Below are 24564 nucleotides of genomic sequence, written 5' to 3' on the forward strand. Positions count from 1 at the left end.
TATTATTTTAGCCAAAAATAGACGTTGTTTTCCGTGAAGTCATTTTTTCCGATGCCCTTTTTATGAATGAAAAGTGAGTCCTTGAAGTACATTTTATTTCACAGCTGTAGAGATAGAAAATAATTAAGGCTTTGAAATAATGCAAGATTTTAAAAATGTGTTCATGACTACGAAGGCAATAGTGATTATCAAGAATACGATTAAGATGTCCTTGAAAGAGAAATATGATAGCTAGCTAACATTAGCCTAAACACGTTATGATAGTGTTTAGCTGTCAGCATTTAAATGTACAACTATGCAGATACGGTAAGTATGAGATTACCAGGCTCCGCATTTAAATTATATGTTGTTAAATAATATGAAACTGAATGTTCATGCCGCTAACATTGTTTATAATGTTGCAATTATAATTTTTCTCAGTTTCTGATAAGAACGAGGCACTAGATCAGTCTCAAGAGTGTCCACCTAATATATAGCACATATAAAATGAGCTTCAACGGAAGTTTACGAGCTGGCTTATCTTTATGCGGAAGTTCTAAAGAACGCTCCGTGCATACGGTCAATTGATAAATGAAAATCTAAAAATGAAAATCTGATTGTTTTTTTTTTTGTTTGTTTGTTTTTGTTATTTGATTTTGAATCAGAAACGAAAAATGAAAATTGTCTTGTTTTTCATATTTTAAAATTTCGTTTTGGATCAAAAATACAAAATTGAAAAGGGACCGTGGACGAATGATACACGGATTCATATAGCCTACCTTTTATGTAGATATCAGAGAACAATTTAAAATATTGTTTCAGTGCATTCTATGGCACCTTTAAAGCACAAATACAATCTGTCTTTTATTCAAACATGACACATGAAGACCTTTCATCCCTCTAATGAAGGTGGGTGTGTTTGTTTGTTTTATCAATCAGGCGCTCCTCCGGTTCGACCGTCACTGGACTCCAATGCCCACAACTCTTCCCGTGATGATGACGCCGCCGCAGCAGCGCACAACGCGTCTCACGCAACGCTCTGTGTTTTGGAGAAGAACGGAAGATGGCGACCTCAAACAATCCGCGAAAATTCAGCGAGAAAATCGCCCTGCACAACCAGAAGCAGGCGGAGGAGACCGCGGCGTTTGAGGAGGTCATGAAAGACCTAAGCATCACGCGAGCTGCACGGGTACGTGTGTCAGATACGGGTAACGTTACGTGTGTCGCGGCGAAACGCGCCGCCGAGCTCCGCTGCTATGTAGAATACAGCCTGTGTATGATTTAAGAGCTCTTTTGTCGCCCGAGATCCGTGACAAATCGGTGAAGGACGATAATGATGTCCCGGTGGTTGAGCGTGACGGGAGGCCGATCGGATACATGAGCTCAGAGATGTTGAGGAGATGCTGCTGGAGAGAGAGAGAGAGAGAGAGAGAGAGATAGAGATGCTGGGCAGATGTCATGAACATCTGCACAAGGACCTGTTTTGGCCTTTATTGGATTGTGTTTGCTTTTCGGTCTTTTAATTCTCGTTGCCGCTGTGTTTCAGGCCACGGTAGCTACTTATTTAATGACGAAAAGTCATATAGAGGAGACCGGGGCAAATTGTCACAAACTAGGCATCTTGGTAACTATAGATTTTAAATTAGAAATCTAATTAGACATATTCTATAGTAGTGGTTTTCTAGTTTTTGATGAATTCTATCAAATTAGGATTCCAGTGTTATTATCTTTTTGTATCCCTACACTGGGATACATAAATCATAATGAAGATAGAGTTAGGGTTATTATTGTTAACTAATTCAAAAATAAACCATTAAAAAAACAATAAAATGATATGTATTACTTATTTTATTTTAGCTAGTTCTTTCATTGCATAGAAACAGTTTTCATTTGGAAATTCGTTGTATGTTTCACAAACAATTACAAAGAAACAGGCAGCAACACACTGAACAAAAAATATTTGTGGTATTTACTTGGAAAATATACTCTATATATAATCATTCTCTTATTTACTTAATTCTTTATAGGCAACATTATTGTTTAGCTTAAGTTGTCCAGTACTTAGCAATTCATATTGCCATTAAAAATACGTTTTGATATACACTCATTAAGGCTGCATTTACTTGATCAAAAGTACTGAGAAAATTTTAATATTGTTAAATATTATTACAGTTTAAAATAATGGTGTTCTATATTAATATATTTTAAAATATAATTTATTCCTGTGATGCAAAGCTGATTTTCTATCATCTATTACTTCAGTTTTCAGTGTCACGTGATTCTTCAAAAATCATTTTAATATGCTGATTTATTACTGTTTTTATCAATGTTGGAAACAGTTGTGCTGCATTTTTGGAACCTGTGGTTATTTTTTCCGGATTCTTGACGAATAACAAGTTATAAAGAACAGCATAAATCTTTTCTAATAATATAAGTCTTTGCTATCACTTTTTATTAATTTAACACATCCTTGGTGAATAAAAGTAAATAATTTCTTTAAAAAAAAGATGACCCCAAATTTTTTAGATGGTAGTTTATATATTATTACAAAAGATTTCTATTTTAAATAAACACCGTTCTTTTCAACTTTTTATTTCTTAAAGAATCCTAAAAAAATAAATCACAGGTTCCAACTAAATATTAAGTGTTAACTGTTTTCAAAAATAATAATAAATCAGCATTTTAGCATGATTTCTGAAGGATGATGTGACACTGAAGACTGGAGTAATGATGTTGAAAATTCAGCTTTGTATCACAGAAATAAATTACATTTTAAAATATAAAAAAAGGAGTTATTTTAAACTGAAATAAAACTTGACAGTTTTACCGTTTTCTGTATTTTTGATCAAATAAATGCAGCCTTGATGAGCATGAGAAATGTCTTTTAAAAGCATTTAGAATTGACAGTAGGAAATTTACAAAATATCTTTTCTGGGCAGGTAGTCACTTATTATTTTAAACAATTCTTTAATTGTATTTGACCAAAACAATGGTTTTGATATTTTTTGTATGCTACTTTTAAATTTTTATTTAGATTATTTTTATTTTATTTAAATTAAATGAAAATGTAAAATGCGCTATTTTACTTTTCTCAAATCTGCGCCAATAAACAAATTGGTCAACGTATGTTAAATTAACTGAATTTTCGGTCTTGATTTCAAAGTTCTAAACAGAAATGACTTGATATTCATTAAAAAAAAATATTTGAGCAGTCTGCTCCGGTCTCTGTTTTCACTTCCTTAGCACATGGTAAATCCAGGCTATTAGTCTGTCCCCTGGTGTTGAACTCATGATATACATTTGTGCGTCGTATAAGTTGATACCCATGTTCAGTTACTTTTTATTAACTCTCACTGCTCTGCTTTTCTCATTCTTCACTTGATAAAGTGTTTTTACTCCACCTATGTGGTTTAGGTTTCATTCATGCATTCATTACGTCATTCACTGCTGCTTTTTTCACGCACTGTTATTTTGCACAGCTGCAGTTACAGAAGACCCAGTATTTGCAACTAGGCCAGAATCGAGCTCAGTGCTATGGAGGGTCACTGCCCAATGTCAATCAGATTGGAAATAGCAACACTGACCTCCCTTTTCAGGTGAGACCTTAGAAACTTCATAAGTTTGCAAATTCTGTCGTACACACTATGCTGTCACTTTATGAATGAATTTCCCTTCAGATGATCTAATCAAGGTTTCATAAACATCCTAACTGGATAACGCTCATAGCGCATTAGATGGGTCATTCCTCTTAAAGTGCGGTCACATTTACCGTTGATCTGCGAAATTATGTGTGCAAAGGGATAGTTCACCCAGAAAAATTAAAAAAAATTACCCCTCAAGCCATGCTAGGTGTTTATAACTTTTTTTTTTTTTTAGACGAAAACAATTTGAGTTATATTAAAAAATTTCCTGGCTCTTCCAAGCTTTATAATGGCAGCGAATGGCTGTTGAGATTTTGAACTCCAATAAAGAGCGTCCATCCATCATAAAAAGTGTTTCACACAGCTCTTGGGTTTTAATAAAGGTTTATGTGTTTGTGAATGAAAAAATATCCTTATTTAAAACTTTATGAACTGTAATCTCTAGCTTCCGCTAACTGTTGCATGTTCACGAGAGAGTGACACAAGTTAGTACAAAACGAGGATTTGTAAAGAAAAATGTCGAGCTAGAGATTACGGTTTATAAAGTTTTACAGAAACACATCGGTTCGCTTCAGAAGGCCTTTATTAACCTCCCAGAGCCATGTGGAGTACTTTTTATGATAGATAGATGCACTTTTTTGGACTTCAAAATCTCAGCACCCATTCACTGCCATTATAAAGCTTGGAAGTGCCAAGACATTTTTTAATATAACTGATTGTCTGAAAGAAGAAAGTCAGACACACCAAATCTGGCTTGAGGGAGTGTAAATCATACGGTATTTTGTAATTTTTTGATCAATTATCACTTTCATTTCAATAGGAATCCATGCGTTTGAGAGTTTTAACGTGAGGGTGAAAAAGTTCCCAGTGCAGATTTCCCTCATGTTTAAGTTGATCACACAGGCAAAAAACAGTCTGTTTTCTATTTGACCGCACCCTTATGCAGCACCTTTTCAACTGTGTAAAAAATACCAGACATTTAAGAGAAATTCTGTATTGAGCGTATTAAAGGGAAAAATGAAAATGTGATGTTGATCTACTTACCCCCAGGGCATCCAAGATATAGGTGACTTTGTTTCTTCAGTAGAACACAAACGAAGACTTTTAACTCAAACAGTTGCAGTCTGTCAGTCATATAATGGCAGTCAATGGGACCCACAGCTTTGAGAGTCAAAAAAACATACACAGACAAAAGCAAATTAAACCCTGCAGCTCGTGACGATACATTGAGGTCTAAAGACAAAAAATAATCAGTCTGTGCAAGTCTGAACAGTATTTATATCATTATTTACCTCTGATCCACCGCAATGTCCAACTGTCCTGAGCGCGTTGCAACAAGCGTCAGTTGCAACAATCAGGATAAGCACAAGTAATTTCCATTTTGAGTAGCCGTCGTACCAACAATCACTCTGTGTAAACAAAGAGTGATGTATACTTGCAATAGATCGCTTCTGTGTACTCGTCTACTATGTCAGAGCATAGTACTGTTGTTGAACGCGCTCAGGACAGTTGGACATTGCGGTGGATTGGAGGTAATACTGTTCAGTTTCTTGCACAGGCCGACTGTTTCGTATCTTAGGACCTCAGTGTATTGTCACGAGCCTCAGGGTTTAATTTGGTTTTGTTCATGTATGTTTTTTTGACTCTCAAAGCTGTGGGTCCCATCGACGTCCATTATATGACTGACAGACTGCAACTGTTTGAGTTAAAAATCTTAGTTTGTGTTCTACTGAAGAAACAAAGTCCCCTACATCTTGGATGCCCTGGGGGTAAGCAGATCAACATCACATTTTCATTTTTGGGTCAACTATCCCTTTAACTAAACATGCCTATTATTGTCCATTTCCATAAAACCTTTTAATGAATAAAAGTTGAAATGTAACAAAGCCGATGGGAACATGCATTTGCACAAGTGTCATTTCCTTCTTTATCATTGCACTTCATTTATTAGCATAATTATGTACGAGATGGTTCTCATCGCTCTAAGCTTTCATACTGCTAGTCCATCTTCTGCGTGGAGCCTGTTTTGTGCTTTTATTTGCCCAACACTTCAGCAAAAGTTCTGATGCTTTTACTAGTGAAAATACATTTGAAGATCACCTAAACAAATCAGATTCTTTTACAGACGACAGTGTTAGACACCAGTCGGACGTCCCGACACCATGGCCTGGTGGACCGCGTGTATCGCGACAGGAATCGCATCGCTTCTCCTCACCGTCGACCTCTCTCTGTGGACAAGCATGGACGTCAGATATCCTTCAGCTTTATTAGACCCAGCTAAGATTTAAAGAAATGACGAATATTTTTATGCGTGTGAGACATTGTCCTTAACCCTAATTACATTGACAGCTGCCCCTACGGCTCGGTGTATCTGTCACCACCTCCCGACACGAGTTGGAGGAGGTAAAGCAGCTTTTCTCATAACCTCATGAACAAAACATGCTCAAAGGTCATAAATCAGGCTGTTTTTACATGTTCCCACCTTTGCTGGTCTGCTGCAGAACCAACTCTGACTCAGCTCTACACCAGAGCGCTGTGAATCCAGCTCCACAGGACACTTTTGTTGGTGGATCTCAGGAACTGCAGACAAAAGGAGTCAAAACATGTAAGAATTTGGGTGCTTTTTCTTTTTATCAGCTATCGCTGTTAATTCATTTGGATATTTTTTGTAGTACATGTAGTCAAAAACATTAATAATAGGAGAATTATTACATTTAATTACAATTTTAAAGAAGTTATTAAGTATTTTTGGAATATTTATCAAAAACAATATATATTTTACACGAATAGTGCATCCAAAAATTAAAATTTCCTAAAATGTGGATGAGTTTGTTTCTTCATTAGAACAGATTTGAAGAAATTTAGCATTGCATCACTTGCTCACCAATGGATCCTCTGCAGTGAATGGGTGCCGTCAGAATGAGAGTCCAAACAGCTGTTTAAAACATCACAATAATCCACAAGTAATACACACCACTCCAGCTCATAAATTAAATCCTTGAGAAGTGAAAAACTGCATGTTTGTAGCAAAAAAATCCATCATAATAATGTTTTTAACTTAAAACTGTTGCTTCCAGCTAAAATATCCATAATCATCTGAATCAGGAGAGAAATATGCACAGATCAAACAAGTGAAACAGTCAAAAGAGTTCTAAACAAATCGGTGGATTTTTATGTTGAGGACAACAGGGGATGAACTTTTTATTACATTTATTCATTTATTCATTTAGCCGACGCTTTTATCCAAAGCGACTTACAAGTGGGAATACAACAAGTGATTCATCCTAAGGAGGCAGATCAACATAGGAAGTGCTCAAAAATACCATATATCAGGCGTTGTTAGAAGAGTGCAGGCTAGAAGGAGCAGATCAAGAAAGAGAGGAAAAACAGGCTAGAAAGGGAGGATCAAGAAGAGAGGAGAAATTTATTTTTATTTATTTATTTATTTTTATTGAGTCACATAGTGTCGAAAAAGATGGGTTTTCAGCAGTCGCTTGAAAGCTGTTAAGGAGTCTGCATTCCGGATAGGGGTGGGAAGATCATTCCACCAGGCAGGAACGTTGAACGAGAATGTTCTGGACAGTGATTTAATACCTCTCTGTGGTGGTACAATGAGGCGTCTTTCACTAGAGGATCTCAGACTTCTGGAAGGAGTGTAGATGTGTAGTAGTGAATGGAGGTAGGCAGGTGATGATCCGGTGGCTGTCCTATATGCCAGCATCAGTGTCTTGAATTTGATGCGTGCTGTAACCGGTAGCCAGTGCAGGGATATGAAGAGAGGTGTGACATGGGCCTTCTTGGGCTCATTGAAGACCAGTCGTGCTGCTGCATTCTGAATCATTTGTAGAGGTTTGATTGTACATGCTGGAAGACCAGCTAAAAGAGCATTGCAGTAGTCCAGCCTGGAAATGACCAGGGCCTGGACGAGGAGTTGTGCAGCATGCTCTGTTAGGAAGGGCCTGATCTTTCTGATGTTGTGCAATGCAAACCTGCAAGATCGAGCAGTCCTTAGCTATGTGGTCGTCAAAGATTACACCCAGATTTCTGGCTGAAGTCGATGGGGTAATTGTTGATGAACCTAACAGGATGGAGAAGTCATGTTGTAAAGATACAGTGGCAGGAAAGATAAGGAGTTCCGTCTTTGCTAGATTGAGCTGTAGATGGTGTTCCTTCATCCATGCAGAGATATCCGCCAGGCAACCTGAGATCCGTGCAGCTACCGATGGGTCATCTGGTTTGAATGCAAGATAGAGTTGTGTGTCATCAGCATAGCAATGGTAGGAGAAGCCATGTGCCTGTATGATGGGGCCCAGAGATGTAGTGTATATGGAGAAGAGGAGAGGTCCAAGAACTGATCCCTGAGGAACCCCAGTGACCAGTTGATGAGTTTTGGATACCTCCCCTCCCCAGGCCACTCTGAAAGACCTACCAGAGAGGTAGGATTTGAACCAGCGAAGTGAAGTCCCTGTGATGCCCAGCGATGAGAGGGTGGACAAGAGGATCTGGTGATTCACAGTGTCAAAAGCTGCAGATAGGTCCAGCAAGATGAGTACTGATGATTTGGAATCAGCTTTTGCCGTCCGCAAGGCTTCAGTGACAGACAGTAGTGCAGTCTCAGTTGAATGGCCGCTTCTGAACCCTGATTGGTTAGAATCCAGTAGATTGTTCTGTGAGAGGAATAAGGATAGCTGGTTGAAAACAGCCCGTTCCAGTGTTTTTGCTATGAATGGAAGGAGAGAGACAGGTCTAAATAGACAACCAAACAATGCTTTACTGATAACAGCTAAGGACGCGTCCTAGGCTCAGTCAGCCGCAAATGTATCGCCCGCATGCAAAATGGCTCAATCGAAACTCAAAAAGCAACAGCTTCGCACTTTTAATAGCTCAAGAAGGGAACGATATGAAATAACAAAAGCTTCCCTTGGCCGTCCGCTCAGTTATTAATCATCAAACCAACATTAATCATAGAGACTAACATGAATCATAGAGAGGAACCCTGCAGATCCTCATAGTGTCAAGGTCAATAAAATATTAGATAATTAGACTTTTTTATGACAAGGCCAGGTTACTTCAGGTTTCTAAAATGTCATATTGTGTGACTCCTGAAAACATAATGGCATTTACTCTATGAATTAATAAAAAAAAAGCTTTTTACCTTGAAAAAATGATTTAAAAATTATGTTTTTGTACATAATAATTAAGATTATTTAGACTCACGTTTACCCTTACTTGACCTACACTACCAGTCAAAGGTTTTTGGACAGTAAGATTTTTAATGTTTTTAAAGAAATCTCTTCTGCTCACCAAGCCTGCATTTATTTGATCCAAAATATGGCAAAAGTAGTAATATTTTAAAATATTTTTACTATTTAAAATGACTGCTTTCAATTTGATATATTTTAAAATGTAATTTATTCCTGTGATCAAAGCTGAATTTTCAGCATCATTTTTCCAGTCTCCAGTGTCACATGATCCTTCAGAAATCATTCTAATATTCTGATTTGCTGCTCAAGAAACATTTATTATTATTATTATTATCAATATTTAAAACAGTAAAACAGTTTTTATCTGAAATAAAAAGCTTTTATTTAAAATTCTGCTCTGTTTTCAACATAATAGTAATAAATGTTTCTTGATTGATTTCTGAAGCATCATGTGACTGGAGTAATGATGCTAGAAATTCAGCTTTGAAATCACAGGAATAAATTACATTTTAAATTATAATCAAATAGAAAACTGTTATTTTAAATAGTAAAAATATTTCGGATTTTTGCTGTACTTTGGATCAAATAAATGCAGGCTTGGTGAGCAGAAGAAAAAATAAAAATATTACTGTTCAAAAATGTTTTTATTAGTTTTAATTAATGTAGATTGTGAATATGTGTAATCTTTCCAGAAAATGGTATGAAAGTAAAAAAAGGCATTTGTTTTAATTCGATATTCTTTATATTGTTGACACTTTATTTGCCATTGACCCACATGTACTTGTAAGATGTTTTTCCTCTTTCACGATGAACTGGTAGGAGTTCATCTGTCTCTCACTCTCTTTCTGCAGTGCTGTTGCTCACCCCTCCAGATACAGAGGACACTGAATCAGAGATGGAGAAAGACGACCCCAAAGCATCTCTGCATACAGAGTCATGTGACGTTCCTGGGATTAAGTGAGTTTGTCATTTTTCCTGTGTACTGGACAATCATACACAGCATAAATAGAGAAAATTAGGGTGTGGCTGCATATTTAGATACAAGATTCTAAATGAACACTCACCAGTGTGCCAAACTGAGGTAAAAATGGTCTGAATGAAAAATAAAATGATTCAACAATCAAAAAAATAGTCTAACAAATGCATTGCTCATTGCTAGTTAAAGCATTAACCAAAGTTAACTAATAGGACCTTATTATTAAGTGCTACCAAAATGTTTATGGCTGGCATTAAGTCAAAATATAGAACATAGAAATTATGTTTTGCTTCAAGAGAAATAAGCTTGTCTATTTTTTTTTTATTTTTTTTTGCATTGTGAGATTAATTTAATGACAGTTTAGTGCATTTTTCTTCCAAATTCTTATTTCCTGAATATAAAATAAAACAATAAATAATGATAGTTTTAAAAGTATATAGATTTAATACTACCTTAAAGTTTATTAGCATATAATATTTAAATTCAAAATTGACAAGCTGATTTAAATGATAAGAAATGAAGAAAATGTGTACTCTTCTAAAACAAATTATTCTAATTATTGTATTTCAATTTAATGATACCTGGGGTGGAATGGATTGTGTTTTTATTGTAATAAATCTTAATTTCAGACATCTAGATAACCCTTACCTTTTGAATGGTAAATTTAAAATGCATACCATTTTCTTTTTAGCAAAATATATATTTCTTTGTGATATTTACTCATTTGTGACCCCGGACCACACAACCATGGGTACGTTTGTAGCAATAGCCAAAATGGCATTGTATGGGTCAAAATTATTGATTTTTCTTTTATGCCAAAAATCATTAGGATATTAAGTAAAGATCATGTTCCATGAAGATATTTGGTAAATTTCCTACAGTGAATATAGCAAAACCTAATTTTTGCTTAGTAATATGCATTGCTAAGAACTTTATTTGGACAACTTTAAGGCAGTTTTCTCAGTATTTAGAATTTTTGCAACCTCAGATTCCAGATTTTCAAAGAGTTGTATCTCGGCCAAATATTTTGTTGCATTCTAACAAACCACACATCAATGGAAAATGACCCTTATGACTGGTTGTGTGGTCCAGGGTCACATTTATATGCATCTCTCTTAGAAGCGTTGCATCATATAACATACCTCACTGCATATTCTCTTTGATTTTTCCAGCATATTTCCATCTCCTGATCAAGAAATGAATAGCTCTTTGATGCCAGCTGCTCACAGCACCGGCGGCTCCTTACCTGATCTGACAAACATCCAGTTTCCTCCTCCTCTCCCCACCCCGCTGGATCCAGATGACCCCATTACCTTTCCTACATCCAGCTCCAGCAGTACCAGCAACCTGACCACCAATCTGACACACCTGGGCATCAGCGCTGCCAGTCACGTCCCTCCCTCCTCTCCCGCCCAGCACACTGGCCCCGCCCCCTCACCCAATATCAGCCCACAGCCGCCCACCCCCACGCTACCGCCTTCAGTCACACCCCAGATCCCCATCACACAGGTAAGCCACCCTCCAGGCTCTCGAAACAGCACAGCCTGTCTTTGAATTCATAATAAGTGTGATTTAAAGGGGTCATATGATGTTGCTAAAAAGAGCATTATTTTGTATATTTGTTGTAATGCAATGTGTTTATGCAGTTTGAGGTTCAGAAAACATATTACTTTGGCAGTGGCTATTTGCACTAAGTGTAAATAGTGATAGAGGCTATTTACACTAAGCGAAAATAACATATTTTCTTAACGATAGATGCTATTTGCATTAAGTGCAAATAACAAAGGGTTCTATTTACACTAAGTTGAAATAGCAGGATTTTCTGATATTTATAATACTTATTGCAAATAGCACTTAGTGTAAATTATAGTTTTAATTCATATTATTAAACGGTACTGACTTATTGGGACTGTAAGCCCTCCTTACACCTACCCTTACCCTAACCGATACTTTATTTTCAACTTTTTAATTACGTCCTTCATTTTTTTTTGTAAATAAATGCCTTTCCAATATGACATGAGATTTGAAAAGGGAGAAAAAAGTTTGCCACGAGGGATTCGAACCGGGATCGGTTGCGTCTAAAAGAGTAAAACGTGCAATTTATCCTCTGCGCCGCTGGAGCTGACAATTGACAGCCATCTTTTGTAGTGTTGACTATCCAAATCACACAGTGGTGGGTGGAGTTAGTGTAAATAGCCTCTGCCAACAAGGCATGCTTTTTGCACTTATTAAGTTGGCTTGGGAAAGCCAACTTACTGAAATCCTATTTAAACTTATTCTTCTTCTTCTTCTTCTTCTTCTTCTTCTTCTTCTTATTTTTCTGAGCGGAAAATATTTAGACACCTACCGTTCAAGCTACATACTCCAAACTCGGGTCAGATCTTCATACTGGTCTGACTTAGATTGCTATTTCTTTTCAGACTGGTTTGAGTAACGGTTTTCTTAAAATCATGCTAGCGACTTGCTAGTAATGGTAGAACCATGCTAGCGACTTGCTAGTCATGCTAAAATAATGATAGCGACTTGCTAGTCATGCTAAAATCATGCTAGCGACTTGCTAGTCGTGCTAAAAACATGCTAGCGACTTGCTAGTAATGTTAAAATCATGCTAGCGACTTGCTAGTCATGCTAAAATCATGATAGTGACTTGCTAGTCATACTACAATAATGCTAGCCACTTGCTAGTTTTGCTAAAATATGCTAGCGACTTGCTAGTCATGCTAAAATAATGCTAAAATAATGCTAGCGACTTGCTAGTCACGCTAAAATCATGCTAGCGACTTGCTAGTCGTGCTAAAATCATGCTAGCGACTTGCTAGTCATACTACAATCATGGTAACGACTTGCTAGTCTTGCTAAAACCAATGCTAGCGACTTGCTAGTAATGCTAAAATCATGCTAGGGATTTGCTAGTCATGCTAGAATAATGCAAGCAACTTGCTAGTCATGTTAAAATAATGATAGCGACTTGCTAGTCATGCTATAATAATGCTAAAATCATGCTAGCGACTTGCTAGTCGTGCTAAAATCATGCTTGCGACTTGCTAGTCATGGTAAAATCATGTTAGCGACTTGCTAGTAATGCTAAAATCATGCTAGCGACTTGCTAGTAATGCTAAAAATCATGCTAACGACTTGCTAGTCATGTTATAATCATGCTAGCGACTTGCTAGTCATTCTAAAATCATGCTAGCAAATTGCTAGTCATGCTAAAATCATGCTAGCGACTTGCTAGTCTTGTTAAAATCATGCTAGCGACTTGCTAGTCATGCTATAATCATGCTAGTGACTTGCTAGTCCTGCTAGAATCATGCTAACGACTTGCTAGTCATGTTATAATCATGCTAGGGACTTGCTAGTCATGCTAAAATCATAGTCATTGCTAAACTATTTATATCTATCTAGCCTATCTTTCTTCAAACTTTATCAAACTAAAACTATTTCAAACTGAAAACCTTTAAACTTTCTTTAAACTAAAAGCTTTTAAAACTACTTAAAACTTACTGGCTAGGCTTTCTCAAGCCAACTTAAAGTTTGCTAACAAACTTTTTATCTTGTTGTAAATAGACACTCCATATTATTTTCCACATACTGTACATTACTGTTGCTCCTCTCTGCCCCGCCTTTCTGAAATACTTAGATTTTTAATAAACTCATCGCTGATGGAAACCAAGGTGTTCTCTGATTGGCCAGCTATACAGTGCATTGTGATTGGCCGAATACCTCAGGAATGAGAAAGAGTTGTTACGCCCCTCATATCGTGATGCCGTTTCACGGCGTGACAAGACAGAAACAATAAAACCCATTATAAACAAGGCATTTGTTGCATCCAGTGGGGACATAATTACTGAATATAATGACTCATACTGTCTTTTTACACTTAGGCCCAATCCCAATTCTATTTTCTACCCCTTCGCCTACCCCTCGCCCCTTCCCCTTGTCCCTTGAAAAAAAGTGTAAAGGGGAAGGGCTAAAATATTTCCCCTAAGAAATGGGACACCACTACAACACTGATATGTCATCATACGTTGTCACTAGTTCCTAATGTTACGTCAGAGGACATGCGCAGATGTTTATCACTCATTCCAAGATGTCAAAATGTTGTCATGTTGCAAAAAGTACAAATGTACGGTGTATGCACCGTTCATTCACATGTGGCCGTAAGAAAAACAAACAACGCATTATCACATGCGCGGCAAATTGCTAATCAGTGTAGTGGTGCCGGGAGAAGTATATATGCTTCATTTGTGAATTTCGTTTTGAACTTTCTATTTGAACGCGTTCGTTTTCTGGATCCTTGGACTAAAATGTTTACAGGGGTTCACTGGTTTAAGAAATTTCTGATCGTAAAAATCAGCTTCTTTTTATTTGTAAGGTATCGTTTTTATTATTATGTACTGATTTAAATTACTGGTGCGGTGAGCGGGCGCAGGTGCATTAGGCGCAATCATCAAATACATTTCAAAGCAAGCCGGCTCCACGGTCCTGACTGCATCATCACTGCCTTTATTGGGTGTTTTGAGCGAATATTTACATTTATTCACATGACTGGATGTGGTGGACTGCCATGATTTTGGCGAATGCAGGACACTACTGAATAATGCGCATCAGAGGGGATTTAAAAAGTGGAAGTGTGTATACACCGTATACCTGCGTACACCCTCCACTACACCACCATTGCAAATTGCCGTGCCACTGGTGTTTCATGTTTCTAACATGCAGTCAAGTGTATATGACATAAAAATATATTTTGTAATATCGTGCAATCAGTGCTATCTGCTAGCAAACTTTAGCGATTTTTTTGCAAACGTTTATTTACAAAACAACACCATAAACACAAACACAAGATTGAAGGTAATATACATATAATGAAACATTGTCATCAAAATCCTTATTAAAGGCAAAAATTACTTGCTCGATGCTTGCTCGAGTGAGCAGCCATGTTGGAAATTTCTCTTAGCCCTTCGTTTGAAGTGAGGTCCTGAAAAATCTTCGTTTGGAGGGCTTTCTGGCCCTTCCCCTTACCCCTACCCCTCCAACCAAAAGAGAAATGAGACACCCCTACCCCTTCACGTGAACGCGCCAAACGGAGGGGTAGGGCTAAGTGTAGGGGTAAGGGGTAGAATTGGGATTGAGCCTTAGTGTTGCATTGCGTCACGCTGCGTAAACAAAACACCATGTCTGCATTTGCGATCATAGAACGAGAAACAACAAGCACTACTCAACACTGCTTGCGTTTGAATAGTCAATACTGAGTTCTTTAAATATGAAAACATACTTACAGGCCGTCAGTCAGAAGCGCAGACTGTCCTAAAGTACTTTCGCTTTCTGCATCTTCACAACATGGCGGCTGCAAAACTATTACAGCCGGTAAAAGTTCTTTCCATATACATACGGGCATTGTTATGCAAATCTACTCGCCCTGCGACGCGGACCAGTGGGAGCATGTTTGAACAAGCCATTTTAGGGGGGTGTGGCTGAGTCTTTACTTTTATAATAAATATCTCTTTAGTTTTAAGACTTTAAGCTTTGCGACTTTACAGATCTTATCTGTGCACAAACAGCTTGTAACACTCTAAAGAAAAAATGAAACCGCATCATATGACCCCTTTAAGGGTCATCTTAAATCATTGTCTCATTCTAATGCTGTGTTATGTTTGTTGTGTCATAGCAGATCACAATGGACAGCCTCTCACTGGAGCAGCAGTTGTCTCAATACTCACTGCTGAGTTTACTGAACGACCTGCAGAAACAGCCGCACACCCTCCCTCAGAACATTCGCCTCATACGCCTCCCGCCTCTCACCGTAAGCTCCACCCCCAACACCACCCAGCCCTCTCTTGCCAGCCAATCACAGACAGCCACGAGTGGAACTGCCAACTCTGTATGTTTTTCTTATTTTTAGTTGAGATGGGCATTTCAGATTTGCAAGAAATTGAATATGATGTTGAATATGATTTTCCTCCCAGCAGTACCGCAGTCAGACCGGCTCCTCAGCCAATCAGTCACCAACATCTCCAGTGTCCAATCAGGGCTTCTCACCTGGCGGTTCACCACAAGTAAGCATAACATTTACTTAGCCTAAATGTTTAAATATTAAGCAGTGCAGCTGTTTTCGATGTTTAAAATGAGAAATGTTTCTTGAGCGACAAATCCGCATATTAGAATGATTTCTGAAGGATCATGTGACAGTGAAGACTGGAGTAATGATGCTGAAAATTCAGATTTGCGTTTTAGGAATAACTAAAATTAAAAAAAAAATTCAAATAGAAAACGGTTATTTTAAATTGTAATAATATTTCACAATATTACTGTGTTTACTGTATTTTTTATTAAATAAATGCAGTCTTGGAGAGCATGAATATAAAAGAGGATTAATTCTAAATAATTTGAGAATAAAGTTGAAATGTTATGAAAATAAATTTGAAATAGTATGAGAATAAAGTCAAATTATTTTGAGAAGAAAGTCGAAACTACAGGAATAAAGTCAAAATATTTTATGAATAATGTCTAAATGTTTTGAGAATGTCAAAATATTGTGAGAATAAAGTCGAAATATTCAGTGAATAAAGGCAAAATTACGAGAATAAATTCAAAATATTTTGAGAATAAAGTCTAAATGTTTGGAAAACAAAGCAGAAATTACGAGAATAAAGTTTAAATATTTTGAGAATAACATTTAAATGTTTTGAAAATCAAGTCAAAATATTATGAGAATAAAATTTAAATAGTATGAGAATAAAGTCTGAATTGTTTTGAAAATAAAGTCAAAATATTTTGAGAATAAAGTCAAAAGATTTTTATAATAAAGTTGAAATTGTATGAGAATAAAGTCGAAAAATTTCATGATTAAAGCAGAAATTACGAGAAAAAGGTTTAAATATTTTGAGAATAGAGTCTAAATGTTTTGAAAATAAAGTCTAAATATTATGAGAATAAAGTCGAAATATTTTGAGAATAAAGCCTAAATGTTTCGAGAATAAAGTCAAAATATTCTAAGAATAAAATCGAGATTACGGGAATAAAGTAAAAAAAATGTGATTTGTAAATAAAGTCTAAATGTTTTGAGAATAATCAAAATATTGTGAGAATAAAGTCGAAATAGTATGAGAATAAAGTGAAATATTTCAAGAATAAAGTTGAAATATTTTGTGAATAAAGTCTAAATATTATGAGAATAAAGTCAAAATAGTACAGGAATGAAGTCAAAATATTTCAAGAATAAAGTTGAAATATTTTAAAAATAAAGTCAAAATGTTTGTAACAGTCTGTTAATAAATATCATATTCTTGATATTAAGTTGTTTCCGCAAGCCCTTAAAGTGGACTCTTCCTCATCCCAGTTAGATCCACTCGAACGCAACAATATTCAAATAAATTCCGGTGGCCTGGCAACTTCTCCCAGTGCTCTCAATCGGGGCCTTTGCATACGCAATATAGGCTATACTCTCAAAATATTGTAACTTTAATTTCTACGATTTAAATTCTCGAAACATTTAGACTTTGTTCTCGTAGCATTTCAACATTATTCTCGGAATCTTTTTACATGTCACTAAAATGCTGTCCTACATAAGGGATTTCAAAAGCATTGAAAAAATCATGTGTTACACTTGGCTAATTTCCAGATATATTTTTTAATTGTGCTCATAATGTGTGTCTTCACAGCATATTCAGGTGGTTGGAAGCATCTTTGGAGATTCATTCTATGATCAGCAACTTCCATCTAGACAGACCAATGCCCTATCCAGCCAGGTACATTTACCAAAAATGTTTTATAAGATAAAAATACAGTTTTATTAAAAAAATATTTTACAAGTTACCGTTAGAAAATCAAGGCTGACTTAAGTTCTCACTAATCATACAAATAATCATGTTCAGCAATGCAGTGTATGTATGTATAATATGCAGAGTTATGAATTGAATTTTTGAAATGAGTTTATAACTTCCTAATGCTTGTGTAGCTGGAGCAGTTCAACATGAATATGATGGAGAATCCAGGCGGTTCTAGTCACTGTTCAACGCTGAACTACACACAGGCAGCCATGATGGGTTTAACCGGGAGCCACAGCAGTCAGCAGGACTCGCAGCAGCTCAGTTACAGTAGCCATGGCAACATCCCCAACATCATTCTCACAGGTATTGTGTCTTTCAACTGAACATTAACTTCTTTATGCAAATGTCTTTCCAAGAGATGTCACAGAGGTACGTTATAAATGCATTGAGGGTTTTTATAGCTGTGGTTCCCTTTTTTGGGGTCTATCCATTATCCAGGTCCCATAGCGCCCCCACACAAAAATCATTCTTATGAATTATTCCAATCAAAAGAAAACAATCCAGTTACTAACGTAACCTTGGTTCCCTGAGATAAAGGAACAAGTGTTATATCTGAGAATATGGGAATACATTTTCTGCGAACACACAGAAAATCAAAACTGATTTGAATTTATGACGGATGAAATTTTTTGAGGCAGTGTGGTCATATTTATTTTTTTACATACAAAAATTTTGGACGAGAATTTCAGCCCGCCAAAACGGGCGGAGCCGACTGCTATATAAGTCGGTTCAAGCATCATTTCATCAGAATCAAGAACTCACGTGCATCCGTATGCAAGATATCACTAATAGACACTCCACTGGACCAAGCCCATGAAGAGATCATTCCTCTGGTGGAGTGAGCCTTCACTCCAATAGGACACTGTAAGTGCACAGAGGTGTAAGCCAGGGCTATACCGTCAACGATCCAGCGGGATAGTCTCTGCTTCATAACTGGCAGACCTTTAGAGAAGCCTCCAAAGCATACAAAGTGCTGCTCTGAATGTCAGAAGTGAATAGCACACTTTACATATGCTCTAAGAGACAGGGCAGAGTAAATTGGGACACTGCTCATCATCTGGGTAAGGAAGAGCTAGAAAGGGGATGATTTGTGCTCTGAATGGAGTGGAGAGCACTTTAGACACATAGAAGTATCTTGGTTTGAGGACGACTCTATAGTCATTAGGCCCAAATTCAAGGCATGAAACACTGGCTTAAGTGACAGTGGCCATAATTTGAATGACCGGAGAGTCTCAAAGGGAGGGCCTCGTAAAGTGGCACACTCATCTCCAAGTCGTTAAGGTTTTGAGGCTGACGTTTGGCAACTCAAACCTTGAGCTCCTCCACAGATTTTCTATGGGATTAAGGTCTGGAAACTGGCTAGGCCACTCCAGGACCTTAATGTGCTTCTTCTTGAGCCGTGTATTTTGGATCATTGTCATGCTGGAATAACTATTTTCAATGCCCTGGTTGAGGGAAGGAGGTTCTCACCCAAGATTTGACGGTACATGGCCCCATCCATCGTCCCTTTGATGCGTTGGTGTTGTTCTGTCCCCTTAGCAGAAAAACACCCCCAGAGCATAATGTTTCCACCTCCATGTTTGACGGTGGGGATGGTGTTCTTGGGGTCATAGGCAGCAATCCTCCTCCTCCAAATACAGCGAGTCAAGTTGATGCCAAAGAGCTAGATTTTGGTCTCATCTGACCACAGCACTTTCACCCAGTTCTCCTCTGAATCGTTTAAATGTTTATTGGCAAACTTCAGACAGGCCTGTACATGTGCTTTCTTGAGCAGGGGGACCTTGCAGGTGCTGCAGGATTTTAGTATTTCAATTGTTCATTGACAAGAAATTCCTATGTAGATCTGGGCTGATTTCTCACCGTTCTCATAAACATTGAAACTCCACAAGGTGAGATCTTGCATCGAGCCCCAGACTGAGGGAGACTGGCAGTTATTTTGTGTTTCTTCTATTTGCGAATAATCGCACTAACTGTTGTCACCTTCTCACCAAGCTGCTTGGCAACGGTTTTGTAGCCCATTCCAGCCTTGTGTAGTTCTACAGTCTTGTCCCTGACATTCCTGGACAGATCTTTTGTCTTGGCCATGGTGGAGAGTTTGTAATCTGATTGATTGATTTTCTTCTGTAGACATGTGTCTTTTATACAGAAAACAAGCTGAGATTAGGAGCACTCTCTTAAAGGATGTGACGTGTATAAAAGACACCTGGGAGCCAGAAGTCTTGCTGATTAAAGGGGATACAAATACTTATTTCACTCATTAAAATGCAAATCTATTTATAACTTTTTTGAAATGCATTTTTCAGATTTTTTTTTGTTGTTATTCCATCTCGCATTGTTAAAATAAACCTACCATTAAATTGATAGACTGATCATTTCTTTGTCAGTGGGTTGCACAAAATCAGCAGGGGATCAAATAATTTTTCCCTTACTGTATATAGAAGTCAGCTCCACCTGTTTTGGTGGGCCAAAGCGCTGTTTGTTTGTGCAGCTACATGAACATGAACAAATCAGTATTCAGAGTAAACAGGAGTTTCCCCATAACCTTCTTGGAAGCAAAGGACAGATTGTTTCGATACGAAACTGAGTACATATCTAAAATAGTAAAATCAACTTCTATGAAGACTAACCAATCCAACCGCATTGCTGCTGAAAAGTGATTAGCTGGTGAAGCGTATTTACTTATTGTAGAGTTAAAAAATTATCGAAAATTATTATTGGGACTGTAATGTTCAAAGCAGATGTCAAACATTCCAGTAGACCAGGAAGATTTTAAAGTGAGAGGTGCATTTATAAATACTTATGACCTTACCTTCACGCTGTGGAATTAGAATCCAGAAGACAAGACAATGAGCAAGATGCTGAAAAGGGGCGGAGCTACATAAGGTCTATACCAGGGGTTTCCAACTCTGTCCTAGAGGCCCAGTGTCCTGCTGAGTTTAGCTCCACCCCAAATTAGACAAACCTGATCAGTGTTACCAAGTGAGTTTTGAGTAGCAGTTTGGGTGGGTTTTGTTGTGAAAACCTGGCAACCCTAAACCTGATCCAGCTAATCAAGCTCTTACTAGGCATACTAGAAACTTCTCAGAAGGTGTGTTGAGGCAAGTCAGAGCTAAACTCTTCAGGACACCGGCCCTTCAGAACCAAGTTTGGGCAAGTTTTGAGGGCAACAGAGTGATGAGTGGTGACTTCTTTAACAGGTTTATGCTGTCCATCTTTTCAGACATGACAAATTAGAAACAGCAGGACTAGCCATTTTCAGCTGACAATTTGATTTGTCTCACATTAGTGACGGGAGAATCTCCGCCCAGCCTCTCCAAAGAACTCACCAGCTCGTTGGCCAGCGTTGGTGACGTCAGCTTTGACGCAGACTCTCAATTCCCATTGGACGAGTTGAAGATCGACCCCTTGACACTGGACGGACTGCACATGCTCAACGACCCGGACATGGTTCTCGCCGACCCGGCCACCGAGGACACGTTCCGCATGGATCGACTGTGAACCCGTGAATGCAATTCGAAGCGAGACATTCCGCTGCATGGCCTCTCTGTTCACCATCTGGTCAGCGGCCGTCCACGTCCCCCCAACCACCCACGTAACAGCAGGCTGCCAAACCGCTCACGGCCAGGGGATGGTGGTGGTGGTGGCGGCGAGGGTGTGGGGGGGTGGTGGAGGTGGAAGTGGAAGTGCTGTATCCACACTGGATAGTTTCCAATGCGCAATACCATCCACCATCCACTCTCTTCATGGATTCATGATTTGTTGTCTTGGTTAGTCGCCAATGTCTGTTTTTTGTGTTCATTCCTTGCTTTTCACACCATAGATTATTTTTGCCGCATTAACAGAGTTGCCAAATTTCATCTATTTTGTAATGTTTACATAATTACGCCATATGTCTACGAAGAAATATCCATCTGTGTAATTCTGTGTGAAATCGACATATTTATTTAGAATGTATTTATTATAATTATTTTTTTAATTACTGATATAAAAAGATATTATTTAATCATATTTATGTAAGGAGCACTACTCCCCCAGATTGCGTATCAAGGGTTTAAGGGAGCGTTGCTCATTGTACACGGGAAGGCATAACGTTTGCTTTTACAAAATGGCTTCCATTTGGTTTTGCTAGCATTTTGTATCATCCAAACATCTCAAGATTGGTGTTTTGGTATCATCTAGTTTTTTAATATTTGCCAGTGATTTTTCTTGCAGAAGAAGGACAGCAGTCTCTCGATAGAAATGTAACCCATATTTTGGTGTTTTTGTGGACTGTCGTGTGACTTCCTGTACGTTTCGCATATGTTATTTATTCAAACTGAAGATCTGTCATGGCTGTAATGTACGCTTCAACGGTGGTCAGTAAACACGTGACCCTCGAGCTGCTGCAGAAACCTGCTGAACACTTCACTGTGAGAGGACCTGATTTTGCCTTATATGAACAAAATGCTGTTTTTAACTGTTGATGTGTTTTTCTAATCGTCTCCGAAGTGTTTTCCTCGCGATATTCTTGTTTTAACGATGCCATCTTGTTTAGTATTGAATGCTGTATAGTTTGTACTTGTACTGCCAAACGTAACTCAAGGTTCTGTTGTGAAGCTGATGTCAGTCATTTGGCTTGGGGAGAGTAATGCTCCTTATTCTGTGCTGTTTACGAAAGTTTGTTTGTCATTGCCATGCATACGTTCAAGCCCTGTCGCACCTTGACTAAGTGAGGTGATTTTTTTTTTTTTTTTTCCTGAGTGCTACAGGAAGGAATTAAGGAATCACTCAATTACAATTCAGTCAGTTATTATCTCTATACACAGTGGGGTCCAAAAAACACTACTTTGATATGAAAATTCTGAAATGAAAAAGGAATTTGATGTAACGTTTGTGTACATAAGGTCATTGAAACAAATGAGATGAGAAATACCAAAAAATTCTGAGATTTAAAAAAAACAATTAATTATGGAAGCTTGCCATGGGATACAAAATAAAGGTAAATTTGACTTTTGATTACATCTCACAAGTCTTTATTTTTATTTAAAAAAAAGATGCAATTTCATACAAGGAATACAATTGTGATCAAAATTGTTATTTTTAGGTCGTGGCCAAAACAAGCTTCCATAGATGTCTGTATAGTTTTAATTTAAAGTTCTGCATTGTAATTTTCAGACTTTTGGACCCCACTGTATCTTATTAGTCAGTCGAATAAACAACATATTTATAATACTGGGGATGAATAGCAAGGTAAAGTTTTTGGTAATTAAACGAGATGTTTCCTGCTAAAGTTTTAGTAACCTTGACAACTCTTAAAACTGTGCAAATCCAATAATTCAATCTGAGATTCCTATGCAAACTACAAGCATTAATCAACCAACAATCTGGAAGAATTCTGGTGGAATATGAACTAGAGATTTGCCTCCGACTCGCTGTAGTTTAACAGCCGTAACAAAAACTGCAATACTCGCTTCAGTTTTTCTTCTTCAAACTGTGCCATTCAGAATATTTCTCCTGTTGTTTTCATACATTTACCATGAGCGTGTTTCTCTGCTGAAAATAGTGTACATAAAGCTTATCACTGGAATATGACGACTGCATGTCAAAATGAGAGAAGAAAAAAAAAACGTTAGCTTTTTGGTATGAGGTCTTCATTAGCTTGGCTGATTCCAGTAAAACGATTGATTCACTGCACATAAAACAATATAGACCCCCGAGACACAGTGCATGTATTAGTTAATGCTAGTGGTGTCATTTTACCACGTCTGTGATCATGTTTAGAAACAGAATGTATTTATGGGGCTGTGTTACGACCAAATGACCTGCTTGACGATGCTTGACCAAAGCACTATTGAGTTTTTTTGTTCTGTTCTGTTGCTGTTTTTTTTTTTTGTTCTGTTTTTGGTCACGGTAGCATTTTCCCGTTCATCACGATTGTAGCATGTTTGATCTCTTGAGTTGGGTCTTTGGGCAATTGCATCTTGAGTTTCCGTTTGAAATCCTGTCAGAAATCTCTGAGATACGGCAGCTTTCATACTGATGTATGTGCATTTCTTCGAAATCTTCTGGCTGTCGCTCCTGGAAAACTTCAGCTGCGGCTTTGCTCGCCAAACTTGGACTGTTTTAACTTCTGAGAATGCCGACTGTTCGACCCTGTACATGCATTCCCCCGCCCCCAGTTTGTCGTGAAGGTGTTCTTTGTGAACCGTTTTCTGTACTGCACTGATAATTCAGAGGGAGAACAATTCTGGAAGTGTATATATGGGACTTCCCAATGCAAACCGAAAAAAAAGGGCTCAGTCTGTTTGTTGCTTTAACACGTGAAACATTAGGAGATGTGGGCAGACTGCATGTGTTTATTGGTCAAATAATCTGTTGCTGATGCACATGCAGCATGCAGCCAAACTGGGGCGGTTTTAGCACTTACGTCTACGTTGGAATCGTTTATTTGTGTCCTGATTATTTGTGTGAGAGCAAACCCCCTTTAGAGTAAATTCCCCTTTAAGCCTTAATAGAACTGCTGAGCAGTTAGATACCATGATTACCATGTCCGTACCATTAAGACTAATAAGGACGTAGCTGACTAGATGGGATGTATTTCCCTAGAGACCCATAGGATAGAGCTGAGCAGTGTAACAACCCTTCCCCTTTCATAGCATTAGCATAAACTAAGTGCCATCTCCTTTGAGTTCTTTCCTGTCATCTCACTTAAGGCAGGCTTAATAAGTATTAAAAGACAAAGCGCTCGTCAGCGTGTTAGGTTACAGAATGCGCATTAAATCTTTGTGATCTCTCATTTTGTAACGCTCTTTATTGGCGTTAACGGTATATTAGGACATATAATTTGTGGTTGTCTAGAGCTTTTATTGGGTTGGATCTATCCAGACGCCCAGTTCTATAGTCGCTGTGCTGGTGTGGTCATCTTTGTCTCCTATTTGTGGTAACTGATTGTA

General features: G+C 37.8%; 1 protein-coding gene across 1 annotated transcript; it reads left to right on the forward strand.

Annotated features, from left to right (window-relative positions):
* Positions 1-878: 878 nt before the first annotated feature.
* Positions 879-24016, forward strand: crtc1b (CREB regulated transcription coactivator 1b). Its single transcript, XM_073825753.1, has 12 exons — positions 879-1168; positions 3459-3575; positions 5746-5871; positions 5962-6023; positions 6122-6225; positions 9676-9781; positions 10973-11309; positions 15472-15684; positions 15773-15859; positions 17465-17551; positions 17761-17935; positions 20919-24016. Exons 1-12 carry the CDS (start codon positions 1043-1045, stop codon positions 21128-21130), a joined length of 1752 nt encoding a protein of 583 aa, XP_073681854.1. The 5' UTR covers positions 879-1042; the 3' UTR covers positions 21131-24016.
* Positions 24017-24564: the final 548 nt, after the last annotated feature.

The sequence above is a fragment of the Garra rufa genome, chromosome 20 (genome assembly GCF_049309525.1).
Source record: "Garra rufa chromosome 20, GarRuf1.0, whole genome shotgun sequence".
Classification (NCBI taxonomy): domain Eukaryota; kingdom Metazoa; phylum Chordata; class Actinopteri; order Cypriniformes; family Cyprinidae; genus Garra; species Garra rufa.